At 41.7% G+C, this 23,498-nt stretch overlaps 2 protein-coding genes across 3 annotated transcripts; both read right to left on the bottom strand.

The window, feature by feature from the left end:
• Positions 1-1,725: 1,725 nt before the first annotated feature.
• On the bottom strand, positions 1,726-9,562 carry RPL22L1 (ribosomal protein L22 like 1). The gene is given in 5 exon segments (XM_038417542.2): positions 1,726-6,155; positions 6,157-6,253; positions 7,205-7,326; positions 7,759-7,851; positions 9,440-9,562. Coding segments are annotated over 5 exon segments (462 nt in total). The 5' UTR covers positions 9,542-9,562; the 3' UTR covers positions 1,726-6,107.
• A 6,453-nt stretch (positions 9,563-16,015) lies between these two features.
• Positions 16,016-23,053, bottom strand: EIF5A2 (eukaryotic translation initiation factor 5A2). Of its 2 annotated transcripts, none has more exons than XM_038416931.2 (5): positions 22,819-23,053; positions 22,067-22,256; positions 19,900-20,004; positions 17,470-17,601; positions 16,016-16,620 (listed from the first exon to the last, which is right to left on the bottom strand). In XM_038416931.2, the coding sequence occupies exons 2-5, from the start codon at positions 22,229-22,231 to the stop codon at positions 16,561-16,563; spliced, it is 462 nt and encodes a 153-aa protein (XP_038272859.1). In that variant the 5' UTR covers positions 22,232-22,256; positions 22,819-23,053; the 3' UTR covers positions 16,016-16,560. The 2 variants fall into 2 exon arrangements, with proteins under 2 accessions (XP_038272859.1, XP_038272858.1); XM_038416930.2 differs by having other exon boundaries at positions 22,067-22,259; positions 22,819-22,985.
• Positions 23,054-23,498: the final 445 nt, after the last annotated feature.

Raw genomic sequence — 23,498 nt, 5'->3', positions numbered from 1 at the left:
ATGCTTTGTTCTAAGTGATTCCCGAGTACGTGCTACTGGTCTGGAGTGGTAAAGTGTCCTACCATGGTGGATGGAATAAGGCTGCCCTCCCCAGAAACCTTTTGCAAAGGCTTTGGGAGTATATCCAGGAGAGCCACGAATACCAGGGCAAATTAATCATTAAATATGCTGGCTTTTAAACCTCTTATAGTATTTTAAAAGGTACACTCACCAGAGGTCCCTTCTCCGCCTGGTGGGTCCGGGAGGCAGCCTTGGGTGGGTTCGGGGGGTACTGGCTCCAGGTCCAGGGTGAGAAACAGTTCCTGGCTGTCGGGGAAAACCGGTTTCTCTGCTTGTTTGCTGTGAGCTATCTACAGCCTCCTTATCAGCATCTTTCTCGTCCCCAAAACCTGCTTCCATGTTGCCTCCATCTCCATTGAAGGAGTCAAACAACACGGCTGGGGTAGTGGTGGCTGAACCCCCTAAAATGGCATGCAGCTCATCATAGAAGCGGCACGTTTGGGGCTCTGACCCGGAGCGGCTGTTCACCTCTCTGGTTTTCTGGGAGGCTTGCCTCAGCTCCTTAAGTTTCACACGGCATTGCTTCGGGTCCCTATTATGGCCTCTGTCCTTCATGCCCTGGGAGATTTTCACAAATGTTTTGGCATTTCGAAAACTGGAACGTAGTTCTGATAGCACGGATTCCTCTCCCCAATCAGATCCCCTATCTCCCGTTCGGTCCATGCTGGAGCTCTTTTGCAATTTTGGGACTCCATCATGGTCATCTCTGCTCATGAGCTCTGCATGGTCACCTGCAGTTTGCCACACTGGCCAAACAGGAAATTGAAATTCAAAAGTTCGTGGGCCTTTTTCTGTCTACCTGGTCAGTGCATCTGAGTTGAGAGTGCTGTCCAGAGCGGTCACAATGGAGCACTCTGGGATAGCTCCTGGAGGCCAATACCGTCTAATTGCGTCCACAGTACCCCAAATTCGACCTAGCAAAACCGATTTCAGCGCTTATCCCCTTGTCAGGGGTGGAGTAAGGAGCCCTTTAGGTCGAAAAAAAGGGCTTCGTCATGTGGACGGGTGCAGGGTTACATCGATTTAACGCTGCTAAATTCGACCTCAACGCCTAGTGTAGACTAGGGCTGAGGGAGGGCAGAGCTGGGTTGCCTTCTATCATGCACCAGGCTCAGCTGCTCCTCCTAGCTGAGCTGGGGGAGGGGGCCTTCCTCTTCCCCTGAAAGTAGCAGCCGGGACTGGGTCAGACCCATCTCCAGACCTTCTCTGATACTGCACACCCCCCTGCTTCCTGCCCCCATTGCTTCTCAGCCACGGGAGGAGGGGGAGGTCACTGTATGGGGAGCTGCTATCCCAGGCCCCTGCATCTGGACCACCCCCATATGCAGACACCCACACTGATCCTTACCCTCTCCCCACCAAGCTCCCTGCACCTGAATCCTTACTCTGCCTTTCCAAAGTCACACTTTTCCTGTGTTTGCACAGACCACACAGCTAGCATGTAATCAAAAAAACTCCTGAACTGGTTAGTTGTAGCTAAGGACTTGTCGACATCGAGCAGTGATGTGGACTTGGGGGGGAGGGGGTTCGAAAGCGCACGAATGGGGTGCACATTAATGGGCCACGTATGCCCTGCTGACACTAGTGCCTTTTAATGTAGCACTGTTTGAAACAGTACCATGTTGAAGCAATCATTACCAAAAGAGTACACTATACACCATTTTCTTCTGTAATTAATAATGTATATTTTGTGCACTTTTATGTATTACATTACATTAGTCACTAGGCTACACAATGAGAGATCCCTGAAACCCCCCTGATTTTTGGCCATTTAAATGGCTAAAACTAGCCCCCCAAATTATATTTATAAACCCTGCAAAACAGAAGCCGTACACATCCTACACATTGACCAATCTGCCCCCTCTGCACCATGCAGTGTAGAAGTGGAAGGCATGTATGCATTTATCAATCATTAGTAATCATTTCTAGGCTGTAACTTTACAGGAAAAGGTTTCTCATTAGACATGAAATTCTGGAGCAATTTATTTCAAAAGCCACTTGGAAATTTTGTTTGAAAAGTCAACACGTATGTGAAGGTCATGGAAAAGTGGGCCTTTGAAAATTCTGCTCCATTATCAATCAGAGTACCCTATCAGTGCTCAGGAAATAATTAAACTCCCTTTTAAAATATCAGTTTGAGTGTTTTTGCAGTTTGCACTGAGCCATATCAGTGGAATGATGTTGCAGTGCTGTGAAATCCCAGATCTTTGTTTTCATAGCTTTTGAATAATGAGTGTGTAGCTTAGGCTAAATAGCAATTGCAAGAGTAACAGCCAACACCCTTTAAAGCAAAGGACAGAAAACATGGTAGTGGTATCCTGTAGGTGTTAAAGCTGCTTCAGGGATGTTGTGTCAGTCTGTTTGAAAGGGCAGCTTATTGCTTTGAAATGTGACTCTTTGAAACAGAGCGGGGCATTTTTTTTGGACTGTAATCACGAGCCTTTCTTTGTCTAACTAAATACAGCAACAAAAAAAATACACTGGTAAGGTTTGGGGGGGGTGGGATGGTTTCTGAGCGCATTGTTTGTGCACTTACAGCCAAAAAGCAACATCTTTTAACACTTTTTTTTATTTCAGTGTTCAAATTTGAAATTCCTGTGAAAAACACTCAGGGTCTTTGGCTTTCAAATAAACACAAAGAACACTAATGACTTCAATGGAGTTACTCCAGATTTACGCTGTGCTGAATGAGAGCAGAATTTGGCCCAATACTACTTTGCTTAAATTTGGGCAGCTGTAAAGACACAACTAACTGGTTTCAGTTCTGATTAGAAACAAAATTGTTATACATGTTATAATTGCAGTAAGTATTTATGATAGTCTTCAAAGGCTCTGATCAGGAATTATGCTGAGTGCTGTACAAACACACAAGAGCAAATCCCTGTCCTGAACCTAGATTTCCAAAAGTGACTAGTGACCTCAGTTTTTAGGTACGCAACAGGGAAGGGGCCTGATTTTCAACCAGCAGTATTTATTTGAAGACTACTACAATTATCATTCTATATTCATTCAGAGCTAGGGCCGTATTTATTGACCATTATGGCTAAGATGTTTCAAAAACAGAAGGGAAATTATAGGAGTCTGGCAACCTTTCTTCTTCCTACCTTTGAGTCTTTCAAGATGTGCATCTCAGCATCTCTAAGAGAGACCACCATCAGGGCTGTGAGCAAGGTCACAAGTTTTCACACAAGAGAGGACTGGAAGGGACCTCTAGAGGTCTTCTAGTCCAATCCACTGCAAGCAAGGCATGACCAAGTATTATCTAGACCATCCCTAAAAGGTATTTGTCTAATCTGCTCTTAAAATCCTCCAATGACCAAGATTCCACCACCTCCCTACACAATTTATTCAAGTGCTTAACAACGCTGACAGGAAGTATGCTGCCATTTAAGCTCATTGCTTCTTGTCCTAGCTTCAGTGGGTAACGAGAACAATTTTTCTTCTGCCTCGTTATAACAACCTTTTCTGTACTTGAGAACTGTTATGTCCCCACTCAGTCTTCTCTTCTCCAGACTCAACAAACCCAAACTTTTCAACCTTTTGTTATTATAGGTCACGTTTTCTTGACCTTTAATCATTTTTGTTGCTCTCCTTGGACTTTATCCAATTTTTTCTACTCTTTCTTGACATGTGGCATCCAGAACTGGATGCAATCACTGTATCAGCACAGAAGAATTATGTCTTGCTTAAAACACTCCTAACACATCCCAGAATGTTTGCTTTTTTTGCAAGTGTTACACTGACTCCTATTTAGCTCGTGATCCATTGTGACTCCTCTTCCCCCCCCCCCCCATCCCTTTCCGCAGTACTCCTTTCTAGGCAGTCACGTCCCATTTTGTAGGTGTGCGATTGTTCCTTCCTAAGTGGAGTACTTTGCATTTGTCCTTATTGAATTTCATCCTATTTGCTTCAGACCATTTCCCCAGTGTTTGTCCAGGATCAATTTTGAATTTTAATCCTATGCTCAAAGTGCTTGCAACCCCTTCCAGCTTGGTTGCAGAAGTCACAGCCATACGAGAACAAGTACACTATGGGGCAGGGTGGCAGTTATTTTGAAAAAATGCTAGACATCTTCAATTAAAAGATTAATTACTTCAGAGAAGTGGAGTTGCTATTGTATTGTTTCGTCAATTTGGGAGGATGGGGGAAAATCCTCAGCTGCCTGTCAATTGTCATAGTGCTATTAAAGTCCTAAAGCTATGACAACTGACATCAAGCTGTGGCCATTTTCCAACTTCAACTTCCTCTTGTTGACTGTATTTTAGGAGCAGTTGCAATTGAAAAACAACGAGCCTAACTTTTTTTTTTTTTTTGGACACTTTATATTACATTTACTTCCCTTTATTTGGATTATAAATGTTTGACAGCTGGCTTTTATTTTTCAGCATTGTCTTGTATTTTAGCAGTTTTCTTAATAGGTAGTTGTGTATGCTAGGTCAGCCAAAAACATCTTGCCTGAGGGTAGAGAGAAATCCACCAGGAACTTGAACACTCCCAGAGCCACACTTCATAATGGTAGATTCATACTTGCTAGTTCAAGCACAAAATTATGTTATACTCTTTAGAACCTCCTGCTTCACCCCCAGGAATATGCAACAAAAATTGCTATTCCATAAAGCTCACCTTTGTTATCACCTACCTTGCTCAGGCTCTCTATGTTTAACTACATGGAACATGAATCTCCTCCTTTTATCCTGGAAGAGGTTGGTGTTCCCTTGCTACATTGTACAGCAATCTTCAAACTACCCACTATTAACTTGCAAAGAACAGGAGAACGGTCTAGTGACTTTAACAGTTAATATCCACTAATCTGTTTGATGTAGAAATACTTCACTTAAATATAGGATACCACACATATACAGCTAAAGTATCTAATGCTCTTCTTCAAACAATTTTAATTCATGTTTTTATTCTTTTTGGGATGCTCACAAGTGGAATTTTTTTAAATCAGGGTTCTTCTTCTCTTTATGCAACTTAGTATTTCTGCCAATGAAAACAGAGGTATTAAAATGTGTACGAAGGGACCAAAGGAGGAAAGCTTCCTGAAAATCCTTCAGTTTCTCCCCAAGCTTTTCATTGGCCTCTACACTTTTGATCCAGAGCCTACCCACAATCCTTGTGGGATTCACAGAAGGCTATCGCACAGCCCTGTGTGCCTTCTTGCAAGTCACCCCCATGGCCGCACAGCTCTGTCAGGGGACTCCTGAGAGCCAAGACCATACACAGCACACCCCCCTAAGCACTTGACTGTATTACCTTTCCCAGATAATCTCCTATGCACATCCTCCTGTCCCATGTGGATCACCTCTGCTGGACTCAATATTGCAGAAGTGCGGATTCTACCCCCTTCACAGTGCTAGGGGATCAGCAGACAGAGGAATCCGTCCATGCAAAGATTATGTAGGCTTAATCAGGATCTAAAGCAGTATGTCCAGAGAGCTATTAATGACTCTTTTCCTCCATTGGGAGACAGAGGGATTTGGGGAGGTAAACCTTGATGCAGCTCACCTGAAACAGGGCATGAATGTCAGAGAGACATCTTTACACATGCTTTCAACCTTACTTTATCTAATTTGAACAAATTTAGTGTTAAACTTTTAGCTTTACATGGTTTTTAATTTTAGGCATATTAAGATGGAAATAGTTGGTCAAAGGCCTTCTGGAGTCACAAGAAGTCTATAAGAATGCCAAAACCCAATGTGATTGTGTTCTGAATGCATGCAATTTAGTGTAATGCAAGTGCAAAGTGCCCAATTTTCCTCTCTTTCAGTGGTTTTACACAGTGGAACTCCACTGACTTCATTAAGAGTTACTCCTGATTTACCCCGAAAGAGAATTGCAAACAAAGTACAATTCTCTACACTGACCTTTCACTGTGAATGAAAATACAAGAAAGGTTAGTAAGCTGACCACGACTTCAGCAGGGAACGTTTTTTGAAACAGCGTACAAAACCTTTATCACCAATAATTAAAGTGTTTTTCATAAATAGATGTTTAGTCTTTTTGTACGCTGTTTAAGAGTATAAAGCTTTCAGTAAAAACTTCATTTATTCCTCAGACTCTGATCCTTCCTCCTTCTGAATGATTTGGAAGTAGGCGCAGTTCATATGTCTCCTTATCAGATGCGACCACACGAAGCCAGTCACGAAGATTGTTCTTCTTGAGATATTTCTTTGTGAGGTATTTCAGATACCTTTAAAAAAAAAGGTAAATATCAATTAACATTCTCTCGTAAGACTTCTTATTGCTATCTTGTGTGTGACATGCAGGATTCAATTTTATGAATGTAACAAATACAAAAACTGCATTTTTTAGTATAGTTTGAATATTCCAAAGGTCACCAGTGCTTAACACTCCTGTTCAGAAATTAAAATGGACTATATGTATATCACTACTTCATATGCAGAATTCATTCCTGAAGTATCAAATTTTTGCAGTTATACTTCACTATCACACTGTGCTATGTCAGTGAAGACAGTGATGTCAAAGCACCAGAAACTGACACTAGCACACAGTTTAGTATTCTCCCCATCCTAAAAGCTTATCTACACACACAAACTGTAATCCTTAACTGTTAAAGGGGTACAATCCCCCCAAAATTCCCCAGTGTGGATGCAATTACACCAATATAAGGTGCTTACACTGATACAGCATATTCCCTTAAATTATGGGAAATAAGCTAACCCAGTATAAGGCAACTTTATCAAACACTGACTATGTCTAGCCTAGCACTTTTGTCGGTCAGGGGTGTGGTTTAATTATGCCAATGGGGGAGCTCTCTCCCCTTGGCATAGAGCAACTACATGGGAGAACTTACAGGGGCACAGCTGTGCCACTGTAAAGTTTGTAGTGTCAACACAGCCTTAATTCACACTAGGAGTAGACTGATTTAATTATTTCTGAACAAAAACACATCACATGGCTAAGCATAAGTTAAATTCATATAAAAACTGTGTGTAGGTCTGGTTTAAGTCACTGATATTTACATGTTAAGAAAATTAGATATTACACTATTTTTCTCTATATATATCAGAATTCCATTATATCCTGTCATCTAATCATAATTCAGAATCAGTTGAATCATAATATGCATACAAGGACAAGCAAATCAACAATCACCTTTATATATAAAAACTATGCCCACCTTTTAGAGAACTGCTTCTCAGATATGACTGTGATCTTGTTCTTAAAACGTTCAATGTGAACTACGTTCCCCAGGTTTCCAGTTTTTCCATTGACCTTAACCTTCTCCTTTAGGAACTGTTCCTATTTCAATAAAAGAGGAAAAAAGGAACACTAGGGAATGGTGCCCTAGGTATGCACTAGGGAAGGGACCCTAGTCATATAGCACATGTTAAAAACCCAAATGTACTGTACATGTTATGTACATAACACAATAAAATCTTGCTGTACGCAACTGAAACAACCTCTAACAATCTTGAATAACACTTTTAATGTAATTAATAAAATATTTCTTATCTATAAAAGATGTTTCATACTTTTGTTTGAAAATTCAAGCCTTTTTAACAATCATTTATGTAAAAGATAAAACTATACTGACTGACAATTGACTTTTTTAAACTCATAATTAATATACTTTATCAGCTGTGGTCTGATCTCCATATATACTTAAACATATTATAAAGTTGTTCATTAAGAGTAATGAATAATAGAATAATGAATAATAGAGCTACTTACAAAATTTCCAGAATCAAATATTCCATCTTCTACAGGATGGGTGAGGTCAAGGGCTAAACTTCCAAGTTGATTTTTTGATTTTCGGTCTTTCTGCTTTAAAAATAAGTCAACTAGTTATTATATATCACTCCCCCCGCACACACTTAAAAAAACACAAAAAAAAACAAAAACCTACGACTACAGGGACATCTGCATGAAAACAGAATCCTGTTTGTTAGTTTATTTGTACCATCATTAAATGGACTCATTCACTACCCTGGCAAGGAATAGGTCATACAATTACCTGACACCTCCTGATTACACTGGCTCCTAAGGCCTAGGCTAAACTTGTGTATTTTATTGCACTGATATGTCAGAAAGGGAGTTTCATGTTTTACTAAAACAACGGGAGTCCGGTGGCACCTTAAAGACTAACAGATTTATTTGGCCAAATAAACCTGTTAGTCTTTACGGTGCCACTGGACTCCTTGTGATTTTTTTTGGATACAGACTAAAACAGCTACCCCTCTGATGCTATACTAATGTAGCTATGCTGGTAAAAGCTCTACTGTAGTTGCAGTTCCACTGAATGCATCTGATGAAGTGAGCTGAAGCTCACGAAAGCTTATGGTCAAATAAATTTGTTAGTCTCTAAGGTGCCACAAGTCCTCCTTTTCTTTTTGCGAATACAGACTAACACGGCTGCTACTCTGAAAAAAGTTTCACCAGTGTAACTGCACTTATACTAGTAGAGCTCATGCCAATACAAGCACTTTTATACAAATATAAGAGTTTATTTATACTGGTGTAATTATACTAGCAAAGCCTTCTTGGTGTAGGTCTTAGTATCTTTTTCTATACATCATATCAGTGACTGGACTTCTCATTACCAGTGTACTTACCGTAAGCCCTTACCAAATTGGCATTAAACGTCAACTTGGGCTAACTCCCAAAACAGACAGAAGGTACAGCAACAAAGCGTGCCCAGAGGATGGAAACTTTAGGCACCCATGTTTGAAAACGCTAACCCAAAAAGGCGCCTTCAAAGATGATTTTTGGACGTACTGAGCACCCCCAGCTCCATTCAAACGAATGGGACCAGGGAGTCTTCAGCACCTCTGAAAAAAAGCGGGCCACTTTTACTGAGGTGCTTAAATGGGGCTTTATGTGCCTAGCTTTAGGTACTCATGTCTGAGCACCCCAGCCTGGGCACACAGGGGCCGATGCATAGTTGAGATGTCACAGGGGCCGAGTCCCGCTATTGAAAGACCCGGTTTGAACGCGCTGGGCAGTTACATGGTGCCTTTCACCTCAGCGCCCTCCGCGAGGCGAACAACCACCTCGGCACGGCAGCGAGGCGTTAGCTCGACTTTGGGGAAACTGAGGCACGGACGCCGTTACGCGTTCAGCCCACGGTTATACCGCGAGCTCTGCAGTCCTGATCGCTGCCGTCATGCGCTACCCGCTTTCTAATCCCCCAGCCACGGCCCTTGCCCCCCTGCCCTCAGTGCTCTGCCTCGGGATAGCGTCAGCCCTAACGTGAGGCGGGGGAAGGACCTGTCCCGCGGGCCGCCGGGCTCCAGGCTAGGGGGGGGTGAGGAGCTAGGCGCCACTGGAGCCATGACAACGGGGCTGCCCCCCCCCATCTGGGGGCCGGCGCCGCGCTACCGTGTCTTGCCACGCGCCCGTCCTTCTCACTCACCGGCGCCATCCCTCCCGCGCTCAGGCCTCTCAAAAGGCGGAAGCCGCCGCTTCGCTGGGCTTTTATCCCTAGCGTGGGTGTGATGTCATCACGCAGGAGCATGTGGCGTAAAGGAGGGACACGCGGCCGGACGTGGGGAGGCTGCGGCGTCGCAGCCGGCGAAGGGGCGGAGCGCGGGCGTTAGGCGTCCGCAGGGCGCTCGCTGGCCTGTGTCATGCAGCGCGGGGAGGTGGGAGGAGCAGGGGCAGGCTCTGCGCCTCTGAGGGGGGAGGACTGCCTTCCCTCTTGTTTGCATCCCAAAGAGCAGGGTTGGGAGCACTGTTCCCGCTAAGCTGTGGGCATGCACACAGATCCTAACCCCCCCCCCCCAGCAAAACAGCACGCACACCACCATTTGCACAGAATTTTTTTCTGTACCGGTCTTGTCAAAATTTTGTAGAGAAGACATTTTTTGTGCATAGGGCCTGTCAAAAAATAGAGGGAACACGGGTTGGGTTTTAACCTCCCCCCCTTCCCCAACTTTAAGAAACACGATTAAAGCAACAACAAAACAAACCCCAGGCATGCTTAATTGCCAAAATGTTTAGAACTAAGGAAAAAAAAAAAAAAGTCAGGCTTTTTAAAAAGGAAAAAAAATCTTTGAACTAGTAAGGCAAATCCATCCAACCTAAAACAAAAACCTTGGGGAAGTTTTTCAAAATATTATTTAAGGTCCTACTCCTGCCATGAGCTTTACCTAGGTATACCCCTAAAGCCTGGCAGAGCTCTGTGCAGAGGCCTAAACTTGTAAAGGGGAAGAAGCATCTGCACCCATGCTTGTGCCATCTGCCATGCAAATACAAATTGTATTGACTGAAAATGTTGAAGCAGTCACACTTTAGGCCATCATTGACATTGTTTCTTCTTGGCCCAGGCAAACTATGGCCCTTACCCTGCCTTAGGCTACATCAGGGGTTGGCAACCTTTCAGAAGTGGTGTGCGAAGTCTTCATTTAGTCATGCTAATTTAAGGTTTTGCATGCCAGTAATATATTTTAATGTTTTTAGGTCTCTATGTCTATAATATATAACTAAATTATTGTATGTAAAGTAAATAAGGTTTTTAAAATATTTAAGAAGCTTCCTTTAAATTTAAATGAATACAGATCTTATCAGTTTAGTGTGATCCTTGCCTTTGCTTTTCCTTGCTGAGTTTTCCAATGTCTGGCATGTATTTGGATACTTTAAGCTGCACAGAGGCTTCTGAGCGAGCAGTTGTTAACTGGCTCCCATAAAGAGGTCAGATTTCATGTGTGAACATAGAGGTATGTGGATCCAAATGCTGAAAGTATTGCAAACACAATTTTCTTGAAACAGTTAAATTTCACTTGCAGGGACATCTAGCAAGTCAGAATAGAGGCCCCATGATCTCTCTTGCTAACTTCAAGTGCACTCCGCAGATCTCCAAACTTTGATGCCCACAATTCTGAGCTTTTTAACTGAATGAGCTGCATTTCAAAAACTTCAAACACCCACCCACTGAAATACAGACAAATCCAAATCGCTTTCGTTGAACTTTTCAGGTTTAATTAGAAAAAGCATTGGGCTAAACTGCTGGAAATCTTGAAATCCATCAGAAAGTTCTGATTCCAGTTCTTGCATGTACATTCTAATCTCAACATCAAATGCAGAGCGCTGTTCCACATGGCATGATAGTGATGTAAGCAGCAAACCAGGACTTAAAAATAATCCCAGCCTGGGTATATATGTAATCCAGGAGATGGATCACTTGATTATAGCATTGGCCACTGTCAGTAAACAGGATACTGGGCTAGATGGACCTTTGGTCTAACCGAGTATGGCCATTCTTATGAATGCCGCTTTGCAGCATGTCACCCCCTTTGTCTGTTATGTTAGAAGCAATGGATTAGTAAAATCTTGCTTCTTTCTTAATTAGATGAAACACCGCAATTGGAGAAATCTATAAGGAGCATGACTGCAGCATCCAGAGAGCCATCACCTTTCTTTCTAAACTATCATGTAGTTTGTTAGGGAAGTATTCTTCCAACATCAAAGTTTTTACCTACTTGCATACAAAAGAGCATTTCCTGAAAATCAGATTTTATATCATGCCCATAACTATATTTCTTTATTCCTGGAGAAATTTACGACGTTCACAACATGTCAGGAAATAGTCACTATAAAATGTTAGAGTTTGATTTTATTTCTTTTGACAGGAAAGTCAGCACTCCTCTATCCCCAGTACAACTTTATGACAAGCCCTTCTACTTTAAAAAAAATGTTTTTCACACGGAATGAACAAATGTATTGCTAAAGGTAGTGAATAAAAATAAAAAAAAAAGGTATTTCAAGACTGGACCTTAACTTTAGCTTCCACTATCCCTCTTGCTGTAACTAAAAGTCAAAATGTGCAAACATTTCATAGAAACATTTTAGCCAGCTTCATCATCATCTAAATGTTAAAGGGCCTTCTTTCAACCATCTTTTGTAAGCCAAACAAACTTCCCTTACTCTTAATAACTGAGAACTTCACTATTACAGAAATGAAAGATGTACAGTTATACCTTTCAAGTTATGGGTTTTATGACTTTAAAAGCAATACATGTTCTACAATATATAAATATTTGAATCCTTCCAGCTGATAACCAATAGGTCTACTTGCTCACTTATCCCTAAAGGCTAGATGCAAAAAAAAAAAAAACCCTGTAAATTATTGTACTGTGATTAGTAAGATGTCATTGCATAAATACAGTAATTAAAACATCCCTCGTCTTCCCTCTCCCTTTTTAAAAAAATATACATTGACTAGTACTTGATATGTTTATAATATAGAATAATTTGAGAATAATGGGGTATCATTTATTTTACAGTAATATGCAGCAAGCATTTAAACTAAACAAGAGTGTTTTTAAGTTTACACTGGTTATTTACCACAATACAGAATCACCCTCAAAAGCCAAATACTTTAGCGTTAGACTACAGATGTTAAAATGAGACTCAAGAAGCTCTAAATTAACTGTGCAAAACTAAAATTCCACCATATGTTCAGCATAACATTCATGTTAAGATTTATACCTTCATTAAAATTGTCTTGTTACATAAAATTCACTGCGATACCCAACAGCCTTAATAGTAAGGACATACTGAATCTTCCTTACCAAACTGGAATTCTTGTAACAAAAGTGTGTTTTTATTGAATTTTGAAGTCCATTTAATAATATAACATGCTTGAATTCAGTAAGCTTGCTAACTACAGTAGTTGGACCTATTCCCAAATAGGATTCTTTTACAGATTATGTAGAATACAGTATTCTGAGACTATACAGATGGTGCACCATCTTCAGCAAGCTACAGGCTACTATGGATCAGAAAAACCCTGTAAGACTTGCAAGCAGTTACTGTTAAAATAATGAACTTCAGCCCTGAGAACAATGCATTCAAATCATGGCTCAACTGACAATAGTCTAGTTGAAAAGCAACCATATCAAGCAAAAATTAAGAGGGTCCATTTAAGTTGTTAAATATTTATCAACATTTGAGGCCAAAAACAGCCTATAGTACATTTAAAGACTTGAAAAGACAAAAACCCTATAAAGACTGGTGCCATAAAAGTATAACAGTAAGTGAAAATATTTCCTACACCCCCTAGTTTTCTACCTTTTAATTTAGGGAATTGCAGCAGCTGCTAAGAGTTCGCAGTTTTCATGTTCTTGTAGCAGCAAGTTAATTAAAAACCCCTTAATTTAGAAGCTAGTAGTACAAACCAGGTAAATAGATGAGATCTGTTTTAAAGTGGAGCTTTGAGAGCATGAAATTCACCCTCAGGAAGCTTCTGACAGATTTCAGGAAGATGCATCAATCTGAACTGCTACTAATAGCTAATTTAAAGGTTTATTGTAAATATGACTATTGACAGTAAGCTGAAATAGCTTGCTATTAAAGAAATGGCTCAAACATTGGTTTTAAGTTTAGTAAAACATAATACTGTAACTTAACTGATGAAGTGTCCAAAATACTAGTAATAGATTAATTTTCTCCAGGCAATTCCATATGTATGACCACCTAATAATTACTTTTATAGATCTCAAAGTGCTTTACAAAGGTGGATAAGCAATAGGTATTTAGTCATATGCAAGACTGCTACAGAACCAACCAACAGAACAAACTCTTGTTTGGAGAAGTACTGTCATCTCAAAGCCTACATTTTGCAGAATTGCAAGCAGGGATTAGTAGAACTACCTTTTAGCCTTAAGAAATCTCTCAGTCAAGGACTACTTTGAGATAGCTAGTCCTATACCTTTTGGACACACTTGTGGACCGGCTGCATCCAACATCTGATTGCATGAAATATGTTGCATGTGTGACCTTTAAGTGTACTAATACAGTAAGATGCTAACTAGGGAGTTGAATTTGTCCAGCCTTTGAACAATATTAAAATATAGTTTAGCAGCCAGAATTTGCATTAGCTTGGTTATGGGGATTTGGTCCTGCTTTGAGCAGGGGGTTGGACTAGATGATCTCCTGAGGTCCCTTCCAACCCTCATATTCTATGATTTTATGATTCTATGTCAGTGCTAGACTTCCTAGCTGGTTGCAGGCTCCGCATCTTGCCCTTAAGACCAGGTCCAGAGGCACTGGTTATTATTGACCCACACCATGAGATACTGAAGTGTCAGAACAAGAACTGCCATTCTCTCCTACACCCCCCCCTCCACTTCCTGGTGGAGTACAGGAAGACAAGGAGAGCACTGAGGTTCAGTTCTTAAGAAAGCACTATAGGTTTCAGCCTGTAGTAGGGTGCAGAGCCCTGTTTTAAGAATCAAGTTTATTGTTGCATACGAAACAAGGTGCTATTTAGGAAGTTCAATCACAATGCCCTGTAAGCCAGGCAGAAATATGTAGTGATACTTGACTGCTGTAAGGATACAGTACATTGTGCTTTAATGATGGATTAGGTAGCTATTTATTGCTAGCCTGAGCTGCATGATGCTCATCTCCCCTCTATCATGGTATACTAGGCACATATATACCTTCAGTGTCTGTTTTACTTTTCATCACTCAGGTTCATTAATCTACATGATTTAGACTAGGTTTCATATACAAGTTCAGCTCATAAGATAGATAGTTGCTCTGCTCCAACCCCTTTAGTAGGTCGGAGAGTTTCTACCGCTAAGTTAAACCTATTTTAAAATAGTGTATAGTAGGATGAAGTCATGGTTCCTGCAGCCAAAGAAAGATAGATTATGAACAGTGCATGTTTTGCAAGGGTAGCATTCCAAGTATTTAAATCTTCCCAAATTAGTCAATAGCCATTGAAGCTTAAGGCAAGTTTTTAAAGTGGCTCATTAGAAGTAGACTTGGAAGGACAGATTTTTAATCTGTCAGTAAACATCTATTTGACCATGCTCACAAACCAACTAAAAATGTCTGCACTGAAACAAAATGCACACAGAGAAAGAAAAATGCTGTTTGAGAAGTTCATTTGATTTAACGACATCTAGCTGTATATTTTGACACATGATGTTGGCCATTTGTGTTTTAGAGATTTATAATGGTTAACTTTTTGAATCTCAACATCTGCTGTCATGAAGTAGACATTATCTCACCCTGCTCCTAAATTTCCTACAATTGAAATTTAGAATGGATAAAAAATACTTACTATAAAAAACAAATCTAGCTCTGCCAAGCCTCATTATAGGGAAATGTGACTTGAAATTTAAGCCATGAACTAGTCAGAGAACTAGTTTATAGTAGAAGAATGAAATTTATGTGCAAGAGCACCATACAGAAAGCACAAGACGCTAAGTTAGTGATAATTCTGTCAGTTTTGCAGAGTTTTTCATGTTTACTGTTAAAGTCATGCCTAAATACACATTTTTAAATGAGTTAGAAACAACTGCTGTGTTGATGGCAAGCTACCTATGTAGCTTCTGCCATGTTTATTTCTAGAACAGTTAGATGTAGTAACTTACTATTACTGCTCCTATATTGAGCTATGATTATGTTTTATATTGTGTCTGCTGTGCCTATATTTTACTTTTCAAATGCAAAAAAGTTTGCATTTATAATAGTTTAGTTTTCTTTATACAAGATGTGCATTTAAGTCCCAATGCTACAATTTGTTTAAAAAAAAAAATGGTCAAAAACCTATACTCCTTGTGCTACAAAATCAAAGTAGTTATAACCTGAACATTTATACCTAATACTGGAAGCACTGCAAGAGATTCCTGTGGAGTTAGTCACTCCTTTTTATAGTTTAAGATAATACAATAAGAGCAACTGAACTGCATTTTTCTATTTTTATTATTTTTAAGTCTGACAAAGGCCTCAAGTGAAAGTTATCACTTTAACATCTAATCCCACCTATTTGTGCACCTTTAATCTGGTTATGTAACATCCAACCAACATTCTGACTGCCTGCCTACACCAAAGGCAGATTTGACATTTTTATAAAGTTACAATAAGCAAGCCAACGAGTTGGCAAAGGGAGATTATAACAAGAGGTAATACAGTTAGTTGCACATGGCCACCAGAACTTTGTCAAGCTAATTGGCATTTTTTTTTTTTTAAAAAAAAAAATCACTTGAGTTTCATGGTCTAAGAAATGTGATCAGCACCCACAGTTCACTGAGAATCCCAATTCACAAAATGTTAATGTCTAAGTTAAAACAATTCTATATTATGACAGTTCTATCTAAATGTTATGGCAAAAAACTAAATACTATTTATGTTCTAGGTTAATTTATAATCCTAGATACCATTGACTATCTTATCTAAAATCCCCTGAATACTGTACATTGTCTGTTCACACAGACAATGTTTTGCTCAAACAAATAAAATATACCTGCTAGTGAACGAAACCATCAGGTTTCTTGGACCCAGGAACTGAAGCCTACAGGCATGTTAGAAGAGGTACACAATTCGGAAGGAATTAAAACCTCAGTGATTATGAAAATTGCCAGTCAGCCTGCAAAACTAATCCAGAATCCAGCACTATTTTGAAACAATCCAAAAAGAAATGAGGTTGCTTGTGAAGGCCATAGCTTTGGTGACAATCAGAACCAAATGTAATATCTGTGGTTTCTCCGGACCTGAGCAATTGCTCGAGCCTGGAGATCCCATTTATTTGCAGGGCTTTATGGCTACAGCATATTCTTCGCTCATTGCACACATGACTGACACCTAGAAGACAAAAGAAACATTAAAAAATGTATGGATGACACTTAATCACAAGAAACTTAAACCAATATGTGATAAAAGGCACTCCACTGAAAACTAATGTTGGAGGGACTCCTATCCCACCTCCTAATGTTTGAGAAGCAGCACTAACTACAGATAACATGGAAACGTGTTTAATCTGATACAACAAGTTTTCTACAGCTGGTTATTCCATCTGGCCCTATGATGTGTTCTTTCTGGATATGCATCCATTTCTTTGCCCTGCTGCTTGGTCATCTGTTAGTGACTGGCAGCTCTAGGTTCTTCTCTCATAGCAGATGTCAGAGACAGTTAAGCCCATCTATACTGACAAACCCTCTTAGTGGAGATGCAGTTTATACTAGCGAAAGTGTGCTTTTGCTCATATAAGCTGCATTTCCGTTACAGCTTTTACCTTTATAGCTATGTTGGGTAATGGTGTAATTTCCCGCCTACCCCTCCTCCCCCCAAATGCTCCAAGCCCACATAACTACACCAGCAAAGTTTAGACCAGGTCTCAACTTGGCTTGTAATTTCCAGTTTGTGGCACAGCAAAGAGACTGGACACATGTAAATGCAGCTGAGGTGAGAACCGGCAAGTTTTCCATCAACCACAGAAGGGAGACCACTTAACTGCTTGAGCTGTTCATTTGGAACAGCTATACTCCTAAATTTGGTAGGAAGGAGTTTCAGAGTGTGGGAAACTGGTATGCTTCCAAACTCAAATTGAGAGAGTAAGAGACCAGGACCATTCTTTATCACAGAATCTTATGGAAAGTACAGACACCCTTTAAACTTGCCCTTTAGTGGCACCTTGATACTTTCTGTTCTTACCTGTACATCTTCACCTGCATTATATTTCCCCTCTATTTCTTTGCCTAGTTCACCTTCTGGCAGCTTCAAATCCTCACGAACATCACCACTTTCTGTCAGCAGAGAGAGGTAGCCATCCTGAATACAGATCAGCTATAGGAAGAAGTTGGTTTTTAGAAAATTCATACTGCTAATTTGTCTGAATAGCAAGATTTGCTAGTTTGTATTAATTCAGTGTATCAAATATTGAAACTAGGTCATCCTGTTACTTGCTGCTTCTAATATCACAGTAGTTTGGAGATAGATTCTACATTAGTCATGTTAACTTTGTTGCTTAAACAGAGTGCAAATCATGACATGACAGTTTTAAATGACATTTCAAGAGAAGGGATTAAAAAGCTATTAGCTTCTGCTAAACTAAGTTAAGTTGCACATTTGTTTTCAGTGGTCAAGTTATTAAGTACAAGGGTAAGCGTGTCCTGGATGGTAGCACAACTACAAAACAAATAAGCTGATTTGATGATTTAGAGTATTTCTCTAGGCCATCACATCAGATTCCATTTATCTGAATGAACCAACTGCAGTGTTTTTTAATTATAGCTCTTAAGTGATGCTTTACAAGGCACTCAAGGTGAGTCGGGAAGAAAATTCTAGACTGCTGTTTTCTGTATGAAAGAGAAGCCATTTTAATTTAATTTACCATTTGAATGGTAATAGTCAAGTAACTAGCTTTGGACACCAAAAGGCTAGAATTGCCCATAAGACTGCATCACATATGAAAGTTCATATATCCTAATAGCTCTAGAGAGGGCCTTACTTTTCAGTAACTTACTAGAGGGACCTCTGAGTGAACTAAAGAATCAGGACAACAATGCTAAAGATACAAATGGGAAGCTCAAGCTCCAATATTGTGATTTAGTACTTGGTATGTAGAACCAACAGCTCTGAAGAAAAGTTACTATCCGGAACATGTATTCTGCAGCCTGCAGTGTACATGATGCACACTGGGGCAATAAAGAACAGTCCACCTTGATTAGGATGTTTAGCATTAGTACTCCAACCATGTGACCTTGAATTTGCCAATTAATACTAATTGAGGATGTCATTTGATCTGGACAGATATCAATAACTTTAAGATGAACTCCACCATATTTTGTTGCCATCCTCCATAACTCATTAGTTCAGAGTAATCCACCTTTTGACATCATTTGCACTGAGTTAGCGGAACGAATTTTAGTGCCCCTGGTTCTAAGATGTTTAACTCAGTGCCCTCTGAATTCATCACAGCTGTCATTTCACGCAGACTAAAAGCCTTAATAGAAATGACAAAGCTAGAAACTTGACTATCCTAAGATGTTAATTATGTTATGGAAAAGTGAGAAGTAGACTGGGAGGTGGCAGAGATTTGAGGTCTAGTTAATTTGTCAGCATCCTTCTAACACTTTGAAAAAGTTAAAGTTAACAAAGGAAGTTTGTGAACCAGTTCCCTGCATCTACACTCCTCAATAGTGTTCAATAGGATCAGAACGACTTTGGAGCAGTTCCATCTAAAAGGTTCAAAAGAAATTCAGTAGGTATACTCAAACCAAGAGTAAATGTGCTGCTCTGAAGGAAGTCCAGAAATCTTACCAAAGATAAGTCTTTTCTAGCCCCTGTAGTAAAGATACTTTCCCATCCTCCAGTATATAACCATTTTCCTTTCTCCATTAGAGAGTCATATTACTCCTCTTGTACTCCCAGCAAAATGAAGTTAATATCCCAGATTTCAGGCCAAAATTTTATAGCTAGTATGCTCAACAAGGGAGTAACAACTACGCTCAGAAGAGAGAGAGAAAAAAAGTGTCTGAAGTCGGAGAAGCAACTTTTTAAATTTTTTAATTTAAATTTAATTAAAAATTATGACATGCAGTTTAGGAGTGGAACTAAATACCATCCGATGGTCCAGAGACATCTACATCAAACACATCACCACCACTGACAGTACCAGGACATGCACGATGTCGTACCGGCTCACATCAATTATGGGAAAGGGACTGAGAGACTTTTTCCATTGGACCATATGAACTGGAACCATAAACTCACTGAACATTAAAATCCCACCAAATGAGGGTAGATCCATCCTCATCTCCGCTTATTATACTCCACACCTGAATATAGCCATTACATGGACAACATACCCCCCATAGCTCAATGTCTGTACTTTGACCCGTTAAACTTTTACCCCCAATCGGGGAGATTGCAGATTATGTATTCCTTATGCCACTCTGCTCCTAAACCGAATTTTGCACCCCTTGATAATTTGCATCTTATTCCCTGATAACCAGAAACGTCTATGCCTAAACTCTGTATCGTTTTTTTACTTCAACATTATCTTAATTATTAAATCTGAAATTTGTCTTTATGACAACAGTTAGGAAGCTGTCTAATCATACCATCAGTAAACAAACTCACTTGGTAGTCATTCCTCTTGATATTTGGAACATCCATGTTATGAGTGGATGGGCAGATATCTTCATATTTTTTGCCAGTGAATATATCAATACCAACCAAATGAACCTGCAAGAACAGTAGTAAAGAGCAATTAGTTTTTCTCCCCTTAAGATCAGTCACTGGCAGCCTGCTGTTCAAGGCAACAGTTTAAGTTACTGGTTCATTTTATACATAAAACCGATTCCACTTGAATGGGAGGGGCAAGAATTTTAGTCCAAGAGTTTATGGGTAACCTGAAAGAGAAAGTTCTGCTTGTACCCTTCGCCCCCCCCAACCTCCGGTCACATATGAAGATGGTTTGAAACATTTGTCTTAAAGGAGGAGAGCAAGAAAATTAGAGCCTTGGTATCCCAGTTCTACAATGACATCACTAGATTTGAGACTAAGGCTATGTTGGTAAGGAGTGTGAGGAAAAAAAAAAAAGTCACTTAACCAGTACAGCAATGCCAAAAGGTCTCTTTTCCCAGTATAAGCCAAGTCTACAGTAAAAAGTTTGTGTGGGTAAAGATATATACTTACAAACCTTAGCTTGGGCCAGGCCTGAAAGATGAGAGGGAAGTGGGATTTAAGCCCTTCTTCCCTAGTATTAGGGGCATTTCTAGAAACTGCCCGGTAGTGCCAACACCAAACTAACCTATTCACAAGTCTTTTTGCTATGGTCTTAGACATGTTTGTGATGTTACATGTCTATGCCAAGACATCCATGATTGCCAGACTGTGCTGAACTAGTATTACCACAGTGGAGTGTGGACTAAAACCCTGTATAAACCAGGCTATCAACTGTTAACACCAATTAAGGTCTCCCTGTCCACCCTCTTAAACATCAAAATCTGGGCTGTTTCCAGGTCACTTAACTAAGAGACCCAAACGAACAAGGTTGTTACCTGCCCTTATCTTTATTTTGGTAATTATTTCAGGGCATCTTAGCTGCTGGTAGGCACTGAAGACGTAACTGGTTTTAAGAATAGTTTCTAGAAAAAGATACTAACCAAAGGTGTGTCTACACTATAACTGCTACAGCTGCTCAGCTACCACAGCACTGTGTAGCACATATGCTCCCTGCATCAACAGAAAACATTTTCCATTGATCTAGGTAATCCAACACAGCCCTGACTGATGTAGCTAGTCAACCTAACAACATGTAGACCAGGCCTGAGGGTCTGATCAGAACATTTTAAAGCCATGAGAGTGTCCCCTACAAACCCATATATTGCCATACTGCTCCAAGGGGTGGGTGTGGTCTCGTAGATTTTTTTTTGTTACATTTAGTTAATTGCTGTTACCTTCTATTGTTTAGTAGACAGACATACCTTAGGCTTCTACTTCAAGGTACAAAAGTGTAGTGAAGACTTAAGTACTCAATTAGCATGTGGTAAAAGCCAAGTATTTGTCACCTAGAACAGAAGCAAGGGAGTGTCCACACCAGCCTTCAAAAAACAGATTAAGTACATCAATTAATTGCCAGTTAGCTAGAGACACAAGAATTTAGTGAAGCCATACCAAGGACTAGTGCAAAATACGCCTACTTAGCCAAGCCATTTAGATGGTCTCAAAAAGTGGGGGAAGACTCTTCCCTACAGTACCTTAATTCTAGTTGTCTAAATTAGAATTTGGAAAGTCTATAAAATGGGTTATATGGAGTCCTTTAATATGTCAGAGGCACCTCCAGTTGTCTACAGTAGACTGCTAACATGCATTACCCAATGCCTTCCAAATCCACCTTTAGGCAAAGGCTAGTCTGTAATCCCTCTACCTTCTCAGAGCACTTCCATCAAGTCCATAAATTCTGGTCCACCCCATGCAAGTTTCAAGATCCTAAAAGCAGAATGCATACATGGGATCTTGTCTTTAATATTACCCCCACTGTTTATCATTTGCTGTAGAGTTGGGATTGAATAGGACAGAAAACTTGCTCTGAGGCATGGGCACACTGGTATTATGTCCACAGTAATTCCATAACTAGAAGTGTATCTAAAGATCTGACTGGTGATTTGTGCAGAGTGTGCGCATGTGTATATGTATGTATATATGTGTACACACACAACATTATTAATATAAAAAATAAAATCATTGAGAGGAGATATTCAAGCCCAGAAGCAAAGGTACAAGAGCGTGCCAGTCTTTTTACCTTGGCATGACCGTGCTTGCCTGTCTTAGAGGTTGACATTTCAACAATTTTGCAAGGACGTCCCTTGAGCACGACAAAGCCGTTCTTGCGCAGCGCAGAGCATTGCATGGGGTACGTGGAGGAAGCACCAGCATCTCCAGTCGTGAAATCAATCTCATCAGCCATGGTGCGCTGGGTCCTCTAGTGGATACTACTAGAGGATAAGGAGAGGATGCAGCTTTTACCAGCAACCAGACAGCTTAAAGACACGTGGGGGGAGGGTCCCAGAGCATCTACACCGCAATTAAGCAGCCCCTTAGCCCGGGCCAGCCGCGGGGGTTTAGCTGCGGTGCACAAGTACCCTGCCTGGGCGCTGAGCGACGCAGGGAGCCGACCTGCCCCAAGGCTGCTGGCTGGCCGGGCAGCACGTGCTTCTGGGTAGCCCCTCAGCTGGACCCAGGGGTCTTCCCACCCCGGGCCGGCCAAGGGCGCGAGGGAGGCCTCCGGCGGCTCTGCCCACGTGCCCGCGGAGACGCCGTTGCGGCGCCCGGCCGGATTGCAGAGGGGGTGCCGGGCGCGTGGAGACAGAGCCGCCCTTGCCACACACACACACACACACACCCTCCTCCCCGTGTGCGCCGGGCCACCCCCGGGGAGGGTGAAGAGCTCCCAGCTCCCCCGGGGCGCCCGGCTCAGTGGCAGAGAGGCCCGACCCCGCGCGGCGCCGGCAACTCCGACGGCGGGGAGCGGCGCGCGCCAGGCCCGGCTCTTACCCGCCGACAGGAAACGGAGCGTCAGTCGCTGCGCACACGCGCCCGGCCTCTAGCACTGCGGCAGCCGGGGAAAGGGGGGAGGGGGGGAAAAGAGAGAGAGAGAGACAGGACAGAGCCTCACGCGCACACCTCGGCTCCCGCGGCTACCCCCCCACTTCCGCTTTGTAGCCGCGAGCGCAGCTCTCATTGGCTGCCAGGAGGCCAGGATAGGCGGGGCTCCGGGTGCCCCACCCCTTCCATGTGACTCGGAGCGCACAAACTTCCAGGTCACCCGAGCGCCGCGCGGCGCCGCGCCCTTACCGTGGCGATTCACCGCCGCTCAGCATTGATTGGAGTCTGACCACGTGATGCGGAAAGTTCACTTTCCCCTCCCCTCGAGCTGCTCCTCCTCCACATGCCTTAAAGCAACAGCACTTCCGCTTGGGGCGTCTCTCCAACCGGAAACAGGCTTCCCCACAGACCGGTGGGATGATCCGCGTCTCGCCTTACTATGGACAGCGGCTTGGGTCACAATATCCCTCCTCCCCCCCCCCCCCGCTAACCCCCAGCCTGCCACGTGACGCTGGCGGCCATTACTACCGAGGCAACTTCAAAGCGGGTAAAGGGGCTGGTTTGGGCGTTGCCTGCGGCAGGCAGGGGCGACGGCGCCGCGGTGGCCCAGCCGCTGAGCCTGCCCAGCA

Source organism: Dermochelys coriacea, chromosome 9 (genome assembly GCF_009764565.3).
Source record: "Dermochelys coriacea isolate rDerCor1 chromosome 9, rDerCor1.pri.v4, whole genome shotgun sequence".
Lineage (NCBI taxonomy): Eukaryota > Metazoa > Chordata > Testudines > Dermochelyidae > Dermochelys > Dermochelys coriacea.
The sequence above is the reverse complement of the archived record's forward strand: the minus strand, read 5'-3'. Positions and strand labels throughout refer to the sequence as shown.